Source organism: Anabas testudineus, chromosome 24, assembly GCF_900324465.2.
Source record: "Anabas testudineus chromosome 24, fAnaTes1.2, whole genome shotgun sequence".
Taxonomy (NCBI): Eukaryota; Metazoa; Chordata; class Actinopteri; order Anabantiformes; family Anabantidae; genus Anabas; species Anabas testudineus.
The window spans coordinates 6808297-6821853 of NC_046632.1; the positions used below are offsets into that span (position 1 = coordinate 6808297).

General features: G+C 43.2%; 1 protein-coding gene across 1 annotated transcript; it reads right to left on the reverse strand.

Annotated features, from left to right (window-relative positions):
- Positions 1-70: 70 nt before the first annotated feature.
- On the reverse strand, positions 71-7808 carry naa30 (N-alpha-acetyltransferase 30, NatC catalytic subunit). Its single transcript, XM_026341516.1, has 4 exons — positions 6743-7808; positions 5974-6097; positions 5612-5667; positions 71-4001 (listed from the first exon to the last, which is right to left on the reverse strand). The coding sequence occupies exons 1-4, from the start codon at positions 7610-7612 to the stop codon at positions 3864-3866; spliced, it is 1188 nt and encodes a 395-aa protein (XP_026197301.1). The 5' UTR covers positions 7613-7808; the 3' UTR covers positions 71-3863.
- Between the last annotated feature and the right edge of the window lie 5749 nt (positions 7809-13557).

The window sequence follows — 13557 nt, forward strand, 5'->3', positions numbered from 1 at the left end:
TGTAAAACCACCTGTGTGTGAATTAGGCTTTGAATGAAGACCACTTGAGACAGCAGACAAGATAACCCAATTTACAGCATTAAAAAAATCAAATAATTTATTTCTGTGTTCTTTTTCCACATTAAATAAAAGCTATCGGACATTTCCAGATCCAAAATCAAGAGAGGGGACAAGGAAGAGGAACGAGGGGAAACAGAAATCTGACATGCGAAAAAAATCCTTTTGCTCTCCCCTTTGTACACTTTGTGGATAGTGATGGAGGTGGTGTTGGTCCCACCCAGAGAGGCTGCAGGAAGCCCCTGGGGTTGGTTCGTTGGTTGGTTGGTTGGTTGGTTGGTTGCAGGGACCACAGCGATGACAGCCAAGACAAATGTTGTTTATCTCACCCCCCCCCAAAAAACTAAACTGAGTGTCTGGGGGAAGTTCTAATCACAAATGTGGGATGGAAGTTGTCACCCTAGGTCAGGATAAATTAGAGGGACTGGGATTGAAGCTACCTGGATGACACGACAGCTGTCCAGAATAAGGAAAAAGCTGATTCTGACATATGCGAACACTGAACTGGCATGTCACACCTGACTCACACCTATCCATCGCCTCAAAAAGTGGCTACTAACTGATATTGATGGCAAAGCCCTTCAGTCTGTGATCATGATCGACACAGAGCCCTTTGGCTCACTATGGCCGACTGTAATACCCATACACCCAATGGAGCTGACAGAGTTTCACAGGATTAAAACAAAACATAAGATAGCAGACCTTAACCATCACAATCTAAAACAGCTCCTACGGTGACGACTGGTTTGAAAGAACAAGACTGGTTTGTTAAGATGTAAGCCATCCATCCATCAGTAGTGAGTGTATGAAAGAAAAAAAAGGCCCGAACAGTGAAGGGACACAGAAGTGAGGAAATGGGCATTCAATACAAGGACTGAAGTTTTAAACCTCCAATACAAAGCAGGAGTTTGAAGTGGGTGATAGCTGAAATCTAGTCAGATGAGCAGCAAAGATAAAGTTGGGTGTTCAGAATCTGAACAGTTTTTGTATGCTCGCCATTCTCAATACAACTCAGCATGGGCTAAAGTAGCACAGAAATCAAAAATAAAATTCAATAAATCAACCCAAACCACCCCCGTCCCAACAGGTGATTCACAAAAGAAAAAACATGCTCTCAATATATCCGAAATAGAACAACACTCGTATACAAATGTGAAAAAACAAAAAGTTAATCTGATCCATTGTTCCAAATGCACACAAACTTGCATACACAGACTGTTTTGTGGGTGGTATCTCTGTAAACATCTACTCTCCCTTCCAGTCCTGGGCTCCGGGGATGAAATGTCAGCTGAAAGAAGAAATAAACCCAAAGCATAAACAAGGTCCTGTAGTGTCATTCATAAAGACTAGCTTGTCCCTCCTTAAATCATTAAAACATCTGTAGCTGGAGACTTCAGATTTGTTTTGCAGGTGTAACAGGTATTACACCATTTCTCTGTTGTGCACACACGGCAGGGTCTTGCAGTGCTTTCTAGCAAGTAAACTGTAGGCTGATAGACACATGCAGATGTCCAGCTGCCGAATTTAAAACGCTACAAGGAAAAGGAAACTGCTTTTACAACCTGTGATGTGGGTTGTTTTCCGATTTTAATTGATGAATCAATTCATCAAACGTTAGGATTTATTCTCTCCTTTACTCTAACTCCATTCTGCCTCCTTATCTGTCACAGAGACCACTAACTTGAATCCTGGAAAGCATAAAAAAATAAGTGCTTTTGTTCCTTCCTATTACTAACAAGTAGTACTTATTAGGCTGGAACAAAATACAGCACCATAAAGGCTCTGATTTTCCTGTGTGGGGCCTCTGAAAGTAGAGGAATAAAAGTCTATCAGAACAGATCCACACCATTGTCAAAATAACAAGACAGACACACATGCATGCACACCGCAGTGATTTCTAGAGAAGTACTTGTGATAATTTGTTCATCTGACTTTTAAAGAAGAAAAAAGAAATAAAAAGACTAAAGCGACTGAAACAAACTTTCTTTTGCCATAATTAGTGTGGATTGAGGCATCCAGGAGCATCTGTGACATGTTGCAGCCTGGAGATTTTTAAATGTTAGCGAGGTTGGTTGTGCATTGAGTTTGGGCACCTGGGAAGTACACTGTGGACTCAGCCGCTTTCAGCAGCATGAGGTCAAACAGGTGTGTAGCAGGAGATCTAAATAAACTGAAAGCAAATGAAGAATAAAATATAATCTGCTAAGAATACTTGTCTATCTTCTTTTTTATCGAGATACACACACACAAAAACACACGCACGCACATACACTCACACACACACACACACACACACACACACATAGCACACTCTAACAAACAGGAATCCAGCATATGTAACACTTCGTCTCCCGTCTGGTGCCAAAGGAGGACCAGAAGTGGGCGGAGGCTGCGGTGTGTCCTATGTCACTGCAGCCATAGCTCAGAGTGCTGATGGATTGAGCGGTACTGGCAATGAGGAAAAATAGACGATAAATCGAAGAGGAGTAAACCGAGACAGCTAGGACATGTCTGAATGACTGACTGCACCATAATTGGCAAAGAGTCTTTCTGAAAGACTCAATTTTCTCCTTTTCGGGATGTTTGCAGCAGCTGGCAGTGCGTTTGGGGAAAAGTTCTGATCTGCAAAAACATGAGGAAAGGAATAAACTCCTCACACATACACTGTCAGGGTTTGATGAGAGATTAGCTGAAAGAAAAAAAAAAAAAAAAGTGGCACATCCACCAGTTGGGCAAAGTCTGAGGTGCTATTTAAGTGATTTGTTTGGATCAACTGCTCTGCACCAACATGCTTACAACAAACAGAGGAGGGTGTTTGGAGGGTTCGTCTCACACTGGGTTAATCAGCACGCACACTTCACACCAATTCCCGCGCTCACATTAAAATAAAAGCATGCATATCTTTACAGGCGTCAGTCCTCTAGGCTGAGGCAGGTGATGGAAACAGCAGCAGGAAGCCGCTGCGCCCACCGGACAGGATGGGAAACAAAAACACACGACAGTACGCACAATTCCCACCAAGCATGCGCTCACACAGTCACGCAAACACATCCACTTGCCCACTGCGAAATCAACCACACCACATACACGTGCACACAAGAAACAAGCCAAATGCTCGCTTTCTAAAAAAAACATAAAATAAAATAAAGAAAAACACAAAACATGAGGCGGTACAAACACACAATCATACTATAGCTTTTTCCATCCCCCGTCCAACTTACAAGGTTAAAAAAACAAACAAAAATAAACTCCACAAATATTTACTTCCCAGTCTGTTTTTAACGCCTGCTTCCTTGTTTCACGTTGTGATGTCTTAGTCCTGTTTGTCCTGTGTTCTGCAGGAGGATCTGTTGTGGTGCTGTGTCCTCTTGGGTTTGGACGAGTGTCCTCACCTGAGCTGCCTCACACCTCACATCCCGGACGATGCAGCATGCTAGCTTGAAGGTCAAAAGGTCATCTAGTCCCCAGTCAAGGTCATCCTAGAGACCGCCCTCACTTGGCCCTTCCTCATGACTGAAAGTATGAGGGGCCCCTTTGTGAAAACATCAGGTGGAATTTCAGTCTTTCAGCCTAAACAACAGTTGTTCAGAGGTCAAAGACAAAAAGGGTGTGTGTTTGCATGTCTATGCATACCTATGTGCATACTCCTTATGTTTGTACACAGGTGTGTATGTGTACTGTGTGTGAGTGTGTGTTTGTGTATAGAAGAGTGAAATGACCAGGGCAGAGCTGTGGCTGTCAAGCTGATAGTGTTCGAGGTGAACAGCACCCGCTGTCCCCTCCTCCCCCGTCCCCTCTTCTTGCTTCTAGCGGAGCCACAGTTTGAGCCGCAGCGCGTCCACTCCGTTCAGGTAGTATCTGAACAGCCGCTTGTCTCTGACAAAACCCAAGTTCTCATACAGCTTCAGGGCCGATTTGTTGGTGATCTCGGTCTCCAGTACCACCTGTGGACACACAGTTGGGCACGTCAGGGCTTTGTTTTGTAAGCAAGCGGACTGGTCACCAACTTATTTTTTGGTAATTGATCCAAAACATGCATTTAGTTGTTCTTGACCACTTGTGGAGCCAGTTGCTTTTTTTTAACCTACTAGAAAAAACATTATTTTAGATAGATAAAGATAGAACTTATTTGCTGTCATAATGTCTACTGACTGAGCACTGTTCAAGCTCTGCTAATCCTTTCCTGGGCTGTAGAAAGTTCGCTTCTGTAAACAAAATGTCTTCCTTACATACTTGTGCGCAAAGCCAGCAAATTAGCTTTGAGGCAACTGGCTTCTTAGATGCTGTGTATACTGTAGTTTTAAGGCTCAGCTGTTGTTGGTCCAGAATAGCTCCACTGAGCAAGCTAGCTGCTAGTGACACCACAAAGTCTCATGTTCTATTTCTATGTGTGTTAAATACACACATAAAAATGGTAACAACAGTTTGTAAGTTATTGTAATTTCATTTTTGACAGAGACAAGATGGCTTCTAGCATTTACGCTAAGACGGCTGACAACTGTGTTTAGAATAATAATAATTTAGAAGAAAAATAGCAGTAAAATAGTCTCATTCATTAATCTTGTATGCTCAGGTAAATAGCTGGCAGTACTGGAAATAAATGTGTTTTAGCCAGCTATAAAAAACATGCAGTAACAGTACTTTATGCATTAAAAGTTAAGGACCATATTTAAAGTAAAAAACTGACACAAGCATCAAAGCTGAAAAAGCAGCTTGCAACATAATTACAGTGTTTGCAGTTGCATAATGGTGGGAAACAAAAACACACTGTTGAAACTTGGTACCCCTGTGTGCACACAATCACACCAGCAAAAAACACATTAGTGCTGCGGCATATCACAGAGCCACGGCCTCACTCAGTACAGAGGGAGTAAAAATGAATCTCATTTCCACCTCTAACATCTGCTCCCTCTCTCTGGAGATTTCAAATGATTAAAAAAAAACAAAAAAACAAAAACTACTGTGCATATGTGAGTGTGTGTAGGATGCTGATGTGTATGTGTCTATAAAGAGAGAAGCAGAGACTGTGGAATACTTTGTAGTGGACAGGAAAATACTAAGATTCAGAGTAAGTGACAAACAATCCAAGGTTGTTGTTGAACTTCGACAAGTGAAGGACATAGTGGGATAATTCAACCTTGAAATACTAGCAGTATTTTTTTTTTCTCTTTTGGTTGCTGTTCACAAAAGAGGCTCAGTGGTGAGCAGGAAAAAATGTTCAGTAGCACTGGAGACGAGCCAACGACACAAACCTAAAATAAGAACCAAATGCCAAAAGTATGCATATGGCTTACAGTATCTGAATCGGTTTCCAGTGGACTGTCATTTTGTCCATTATGTACCACCAACCAAATCTTCTTTGTCCATATGACAGGATCTACTGTATATCTCAACACAGACTCTACGTCTGATGTTAGCATTAAGTCGTTGTTCAGTCATAAGATACACTTGGATCATGTGTTTTATGATTTAATGAATAATAGTAATCTCTGGGTTAGAAGGTGGTTTGACAAAAGGCATGAAGTGTTTAAGCTGTCCTGTAGCTCTGTCTTACCTCATCACAGTCGCCCTCCACCATGGCATAAATGGCCTTTTTCACCAGATTGGTACCTGGAACAAAGAAGTCTAATTTAACGAGAGCACACGTCAACAAAACTCAGCTGCTTTTTAAGAATGGTAACCCCTGCAGCTTCCAGGAGAAAAAGGTAAGGTAGACAGTGTAACTATAACTATACAGGATAATGTTACACTTCAGCTCAGAGTGTATAACTTATCTAAATGTCGTATTTGCATAAAAAGATTTGGCTGTCAAAGAAAGCACGAAAGAGATGTTGCACAACGTGGGCTGTGCCCTGCATTTTGACGGGACTGGCTTTATGATTAGCCTGTACGAGACATTGAGTGTGGAGATCTCACCGATGCTTTTCCTTCTGTGTTTCGAGTCCACGGCCAGCATGGCAATGTAGCCACGACGGAACATCTTCTTGTGCATGTCAAGTTTACACACGATGGCTCCGACGCACTCCTGCTCCACCATGGCCTATGATGGAAACACACACACACGCACAACGGTTAGGTACTCCGAGTGTCTACTGGGGGGCAGCTGAAAGCCTAGCAACAGTTCCTCCACAGTTCCTGTCATCTTGCCAGTTCTGCCAGCTCTATGAGCTAACCTCTGCCCTTTCTTTTCATGGCGCTTCCTTCTTTGTCACATGCAGTCCTCAAGTGGAACTGCAAAGTATGCAGTTTAAACACTCAGAACAAACAAATAGAGGACCCTGTTTATCAAAGTAGAAAGCCTCAGACTGGGTACTGTAAGTGCAAGAGGAGGAAATGCCCACACATTTCTCTACTAAAAATAGAAAGTCAAGGTTTTAAAACACTCTCATTCTCCTACATCTAGGGGGATAACTGGACAAGACCCCACTGTCATGCTGCTGTACTTCGCCAAAATATTTACTTACTAAGGCTACACAAGCTCCAAAGTGATGTGCTGTCAGTGAGACATTTACATATGTGAGTTTAGGCTGAACCTTGAGTGGATTTCAACATCTGGCTACCTTCAAGTCACAAACTATGAGCATTCAGTCACACACCCAACCACAGTCCATGAGCTAGCAGGGCAGGTAATACTTGAGCAGCAATGTGTTTCCTTGACATTGAAATGTGTCAGTGTCATACTCACCAGAAAGCAGAGCTGCGGCCAGTTGTGGATGAAGTACCTGTACGTATAAATTGAATAAGGCTCAGACAAGTCCTTGGTGATCAGTCTCATGATCCATGGCATCTGCAGCTCGGACTCGTAGCGGACATATCGGATCCCGTGGCTCTCCTCCTCGGCTCGGCCGGCAGAGCTGCTCAGGTCCAATCGGGCCAGCTCCGCGGCCGGCGGCTGCTGCTGCTGCGCGTCAGCGGGACCGTCTCCTGCGCCGGGGCCGGGCCCGTCCCCGTCCGGCGGCTCGTCGCTCGGTGGTCTCGGTGGCTCCGTGTGGTCAAACTCGTCTTTCTCTTGGTCCTCGTGGTGGCTGTGGGCGGCCTCAGTTCTTGTGAAACCCGGCATCCCGTTCATGCTATTGTTAACCAGGGGCGAGTGGCTGCCGTTTTCGGAGAAGGGGCTGTGGCCTTCGTGTTGGCAACGCTCACTATTGTTTCTAACGTCGGCGGCCGGGTCCCCCTCGTTGCTGCCGCTGCTGTCACAGTTGTCCACGGACGGTCTCGGATTGTCAGGCCGGGGTCCTGCGTGCTGGTGTCCGTCAGCGTCCCCTGAAGGGCTGGCCAAGCCGTTCAGCTGCTGCTCTCGGGGTTGCATTTTGAGGAGCAGCGACGCCGGGCTAGCCCGCGCTATCATGTTTTTCTGCTTCTTCTTCACAGACCTTTTGACTTCGTTTGCCGACTGCGACTTCTTCCCTGTGCCGGCAGCTACACGGTCCTCCCCGTGGCAGGCCGGTTCTTCGTCTTCCCCCGCCGGCTCCACGCTCCCAGCCCCGGGGAAAGGAGGAATCTCAGCCGGGGATGCAGGCAGTGCGCTACTAGGCCCAGGCGGCACTGTGGCCATCCCACCGCATTAAGGTGGAGATTCACACTTGGAAAACGTTGAACACAATCTCATCCACAAGGCGAATGAATATACAAACAATATACAAGTTAGTTCACCGAATATTGCATAAATCCAAGGTTTGTCGAGGCGCTAACTTATCCGCTGGCGACGTTTGTCACTGCTTTCTCCTCGATTTCCCTGCTGCCGCAAAGTGCTGTCGCAGCAAACGCCATTGCGACAGCAGACAGAGACGCTTTACGACAGCAGCGTCACGCATGACAGATGCACGTTTTTTTTAGTCACCAGGGTCAAATAATAATAATAATAATAATAATAATAATAATAATAATAATAATAATAATAATAATAATAATACAATAGTTCCTGTAATTAGCTTCTTAATAAATGAGAATGTTATATTTATAATATATATCAATGTTACAGAGATGTAAAATGAGGATAACTGAACACGTTTGAGAAGGGTAAACAAAAACAAAAATAAGATAATATAAATAAAATACAATTATAGCAGTCTAAACAGGAAAAAAAAACAAATGTGTGGTCCGTTTCTTTCTTATGTACATGATTTACAGAAGTTATTTAGGTTACATATTAAATACACAAATAATTCAGTTTTGTTAAACATAATATTTTTTTACAATTTACACATTAGACCATGTAAAACTTAATTTATGTTACAGCATGTTGGGTCAGTTTAAATAGTTAAATATACGAAATAAATGCAGGTGTAACTTTGGTGAACAGAAGTGTTAAATATTCTGTAAGAAGAGGGTTTCTTATCAGCAGAGGGCGCCAAGGTAAAGGTTTGAAAAGATTCAACGTTGCAGTTTCTCCAGTGGATGTCGCAAGCAGATAAACTTTTTTTGGTCAGTTTGCTGCTTTATCCTTGAGGGACTGTATGTACTTATTTATTTGACTAATATCCAGTATGTGACACTTATTACCTCCCCTATAGCCTACTGACGTCCAGAAAAAAATGTGGTATCTCCCACTTCACCTCTTAGGTTTGACATCTCTACACACATAATAATAATAATACAAATAGTGTCTAATCTTTTAAATCCTTGTGGCAGCATATGTTTTTAATAGATGCCATTTTCAATGCCTTGGTGTCTGTAGCCAATCTGTACTTATCTGCTAAATAAAAAATTATCGGTTAAACTTTTTGTTTTTTTCAAACAGAGTGTTGTTGCCTTGTAACCAAAGAAATTACTAGTGAACATTGCTTGCACTAAAAAGAAAGAAATGAAAATGAATGCATGTATTGTCAGGGATGTGTCTCTCCTTCTCCTATAGCTGCAAAGTGTGCTTAATTCACTTTGGATGTTGGTTGCTATTCCAATCGAAAGAATCTCTAATATATGGTTAGAACAATTAGAGCAAAAAAGGACACTTGCTCGTTGGCTATGACATGTAAATCATGTAATCCAGGCAGGTTAGACTGACGCTGGCACTGTCAAAGTTTATTTGTAGTGTGAGCCATTCTAGGTGGCGGTATTGCTCTATTTTATTTCTCTCAAGCATGTCCATGAAGTTGGAGGTGGATCGCTGAAAAGACATAGCCTGAGGGAAAAGATAGATAGATAGATAGATAGATAGATAGATAGATAGATAGATAGATAGATAGATAGATAGATAGATAGATAGACAGATAGATAGATAGATTGATTGATTCATTGATGTCCTGCATTCAGCTGCCATGACTGTATGTGATTTTCTATTGAAAGAAGTTTGTTTGTTTCAGAGAAGAGGAAGAGATGGAGAGAGAGACGGCCCTTTTAAAGCTAAGCCTTGGGGCTGAGAACCCTCTGAAGAGCCGGAATCAGACATGCACAATCAGTTCCCCTCTTCAAATCTCCTTTGCAGGCCTATCTACTTGAACAGCCTTGTCTTAATTACTTTCTCTATCACTTAGCGAACTAGGCCTGGGACTAGGAGCAGCAGCGTCTTGCCAGAGACACTTGGCTCATTTGAACCTACATTTATATATCTTCTTTCTCACAATCCCGTGCCATACCTTTTTTCTCCTCTCTCCTCCACCTCCTCCTCCTTTTTCTCCCTCCTGCACTCATTGTACACTGCTCTTGCCTCTCTGTGGCTCTCTCCATCCTGCCTCTACCCTTTTCCAAATATCTCCGGGGCGTCAGTTGCGTCATGTGACTGGTGTGCTTGTGATTACAGCAGTTGGCACTCGTACTCATCTGTGCAGAAGAACCTAAAATACCTTCAAAAAGACAGAATGTAAAGGAGTATAAGGTCAGTATGGAGCTCAGAAAATGACGACATGCTCAGGACAGGACAGACTGACTCTCAAATAACCGCTTCCTTCGCATCTCTCTCCTTGTTTCTGTCTGTCTGAACTGGACTCAGGGGCTGGAGGCCAAGTTTTGGATCTCTATTTTTCCCCCTCTCTCTCTCTCCTGTTCCTGCCTGTCACGTTGGCTCGTTCCCCTTGCTCACACTTCCCTGTGTCCTCCTTCTCCTTCATCTTCATCTTTATTTGTCTGGCATCTGGTCCACTAGAGCTGTATTTAATTAGTTTCTGTTGGGTTAATTAGGGGCTAAAGTTAGGGGGTCGGACCAGAACAAAAGCGGGTCAGGCTGGACGGATGCAGGTGCTATGGAGTGGTTGCCAGATTCCACCGTTCAGATTAAGATGGCTGTAAATTGTCTGGAGTATTGGAGAGAAAGAGAGAGCCATCAGTGGATTGCAAGGGAGCAGGTTTTGAACCACATATGGGATGCAGCTCTTCATATGGCCATACTGGCTCATATTATCTGGTACATTTTAACATGTTTTTTGCAGTTACCATAAGGAACAAGGCTGTACTTACACACCATGCATTCTTTTCATGTGGTTTCTCTCATATCACCCTGGCACACATCACACAGAGCTTATGTAGGGTATAGTGTCTGGAAGTGAAGTCTTTGCCAGTTTGCTTACCTCTGTCAAACAAGGTGCTGTGTTGTATGTTGTCATTCATATCGCTCCCAGCACTCACTCTTCAGTTTCATCTACAAGTGGCGGCTATACCCGTTCTCTTTGCTTTGTTGGTTTGACGTGTAGAATGAAAAAAACTAACAAATTTTAAAAAAAGGAAAAAAGAAAACGTGAGGAGGACATGAAGTGACCAATCGGGAGAAGTGAATTAAACATAAAATGGGCAGCTCAAGCTTGTGAAGTGCACATCAGTTGCTTAAATGTAGTGATCACATAAATAAAACAGGAAAAAAGAGTAGATCTGTCTAGAAAAGCTTCAGGTAGCAGCACTTTGAAGGTTGTCTATTTACTTACTGGTTGTTTACAGTTTTAAAACGGACTAAAGTGTCTTTTTTTCCATATATGCAGATTATATGTATTACTTTGATTAGAAAGAAGGGAGAAGAGTAAAAATAAACCTATCTTGACCTTATCTTATACCCTGTGGAGAGGAGAGGAGAGGAGAGGAGAGGAGAGGAGAGGAGAGGAGAGGAGAGGAGAGGAGAGGAGAGGAGAGGAGAGGAGAGGAGAGGAGAGGAGAGGAGAAGAGAAAAGGGCATCTCTGGCATGGCTGGAGCCCCCTCAGTGCGTAAGGGTCCTGGGGCCCTTTAGACAGGCGCCAACCCAGCAGGGAAGCAGAGACAATCACGCAGCACCAGATTCAATGCACAGAGATGGAGGGATGGAGAGAGATGAGGAGACACAGAGGGGAGGATTGAGGAGGAGGTGGTGGGACAAAGAGCACTGTTGAAAAAGGTGGAGGACGTGACAAGGAGACAAGAACAAACATCCAGGTAGGAATAAAAGAGCAGAAAAGAGATAGACGGAGAGGGCGAAAACAGCCGAGTAGATCAAGAGGAGCTCAGAGGAGAAGGAGTCAGACGAAGAAAGAGCAAGCTAGAAAGTGATATCATACATTCCCTCTGTAACAGTCTTTATCATCAGCCCAGATCGTGGCGTATGAACACTGATCCAAGTCAACCATCTGCTGAGGCTAGATAAGCCTGGGAGAGCTGGGTATTGAGCTGTCACTCAGGGAGGAGCGCAGAGAAAGAAAGAGAGGAGAGGAGAGAGAAACAGAAGAGAAGGGAGAGAGATCAGTAGGGAAGGAGGGAGGGTCTATGCAAGGTAGGAAAATTCAAAGAAGATTTGTGCAGACTGGAGAGCATCCGTCTTGTTAGAGAAAGACTTAACGTCAAATAGATGTCCAGCCTTGTCCTGCCTAATCTTAAAAATACTCCTTCAGTTAACAAGAAGAACAATAAAACAAGGCTATGTATTGTTTTATAAAAAAAAATTTGTCAGCCCAAATACACAGACACACACGAACGCACAGACACACACGAACACCAAGTTGTTCATTTCCTGTCACTAACACACATATTCACATGTCACCTTAGTCAGTCATAAGCTGTTTTCCTTACTACACACACAAACACACACACACACACACACACACGCACAAGTTATTGTCACAGACGTGTGTGTAGAGGGTTATCTTAGTTGATTACATACCTCAGGTGGAGTGCATCGCAGAGTGGAAGATGGGTTAATAGTTGACTAAGGTCATGTGCAGGTGATTAAGTTAATTCCCACTTAAACATACACTCCTAAAGCACTTTTTGCATATTTAAATTGATATCTTTCTCCTGTGGGTGTATGTGAAAGCATGAGTGAAAGTATGTCAGGTGATGAATTGTGTGTGTTGCCTTATCGTTCAACCTGTTTTGTGTTTTAAGCCCAGCTATACATGCATGAATCTGTGTTTATAGTGTGATACTGTGGACTACAGGGTGTGAATTAAGGCCTGGGAGTGGGGGTTAGGAGGGGATTAGCTGAGGCCAGTTGGATCATTTTACAGCCAGAGGACCCCCCCTCACCTTCTGCAGTCTCCTGGACAATGAGGATTAAACTCCTCTTGTTCCTCAACTCAGAAAAACGGCAGGACGACAAAGACACTATTCCTCCTGGGTCCCCTGGCTATGGCTGGGAGCTGCAATTGAGGAGAGGAGGGAGGAAAGGAGGGAAAGAGGGAAGGAGTAAAGATGAGGAGGAGGCGGGAGGAGGCAGGGGGTCCATCATAAAATTAATCCCTTCACAGTTTCCTCTGGGTGCAAAATGAGATATGAGACAGACATGTCTAATGAAACGCTACAGTCATCTAAGGGCACAGTGATAAAAGCATATATTAAACTAATGGAGCTTGTCATTAGTGCCTCTTTTAAGTGGATTGAAAGGGTTGTGCTCTCCTTTAGCGATAATCACTGAAGATTAATCAATAGCAAAAACTTTTAGTAAGTCTTCCCGCATTCTTCTATTTTATTGTTCACACTCCACTTGTGTGGCGATATTTAAGCTCACTTATCCTTAATCCACAGGGCTGAAACTACGACTGGATTGTTTTTTTACATAGTTAAACCAAAGAGGAAAATATGCTTCTTTGTTTCTATTGGAGACTTAGGTGTGAAGCAAAATACCACTTTTTGTGATTGTACAGTAAATATGACCCATCAACTGGGTGAAGTTGGCTTGATTTAGCACAGCTAAGCTAGTCAGGCCCTGAGTTATGATGTTATTAGGCTGATTTTGGTACTTTACATAGAGCAAAACCTGGCTCATTTTGCAAAAAACTATTCCAGTAAAATTATATTTTATGCCACAACTACCTGCTGCAATGTGTGACTCTGGCTCTCTGAATAAGTAAAATCACCAACTTAATAAAGTGAAAGGTAAATCCTGTCCTGTCTTGATGAGTGTGTGATCTTAGCCCGAGGCAGGGCGATTAAGTATGTATGTGGCAAAGTGTCCACCCAAAGATGTAGAAGTAGGCTCAGTATGTAACTGAGTGTCAGGCTTATAGGGACGGAGACAGATTTGCTTGTCCTCAATAACATCTACTGTTGCTTATAGGGACAGAGGACAAAAGTAATTTTTGATGTTGCAATGCAGAGGATCAGATTTA

Bases quoted from the DNA above. Each gene is read 5' to 3' on its own strand.
- naa30 (XM_026341516.1), bottom strand. From the start codon at position 7,612: ATGGCCACAGTGCCGCCTGGGCCTAGTAGCGCACTGCCTGCATCCCCG. The intron at 6,098-6,742 runs GTGAGTATGACA...TTTCCATCATAG, and splicing joins GGCCGCAGCTCTGCTTTCTG to GCCATGGTGGAGCAGGAGTG. The intron at 4,002-5,611 runs GTAAGACAGAGC...GTGTGTCCACAG, and splicing joins TGGAGGGCGACTGTGATGAG to GTGGTACTGGAGACCGAGAT.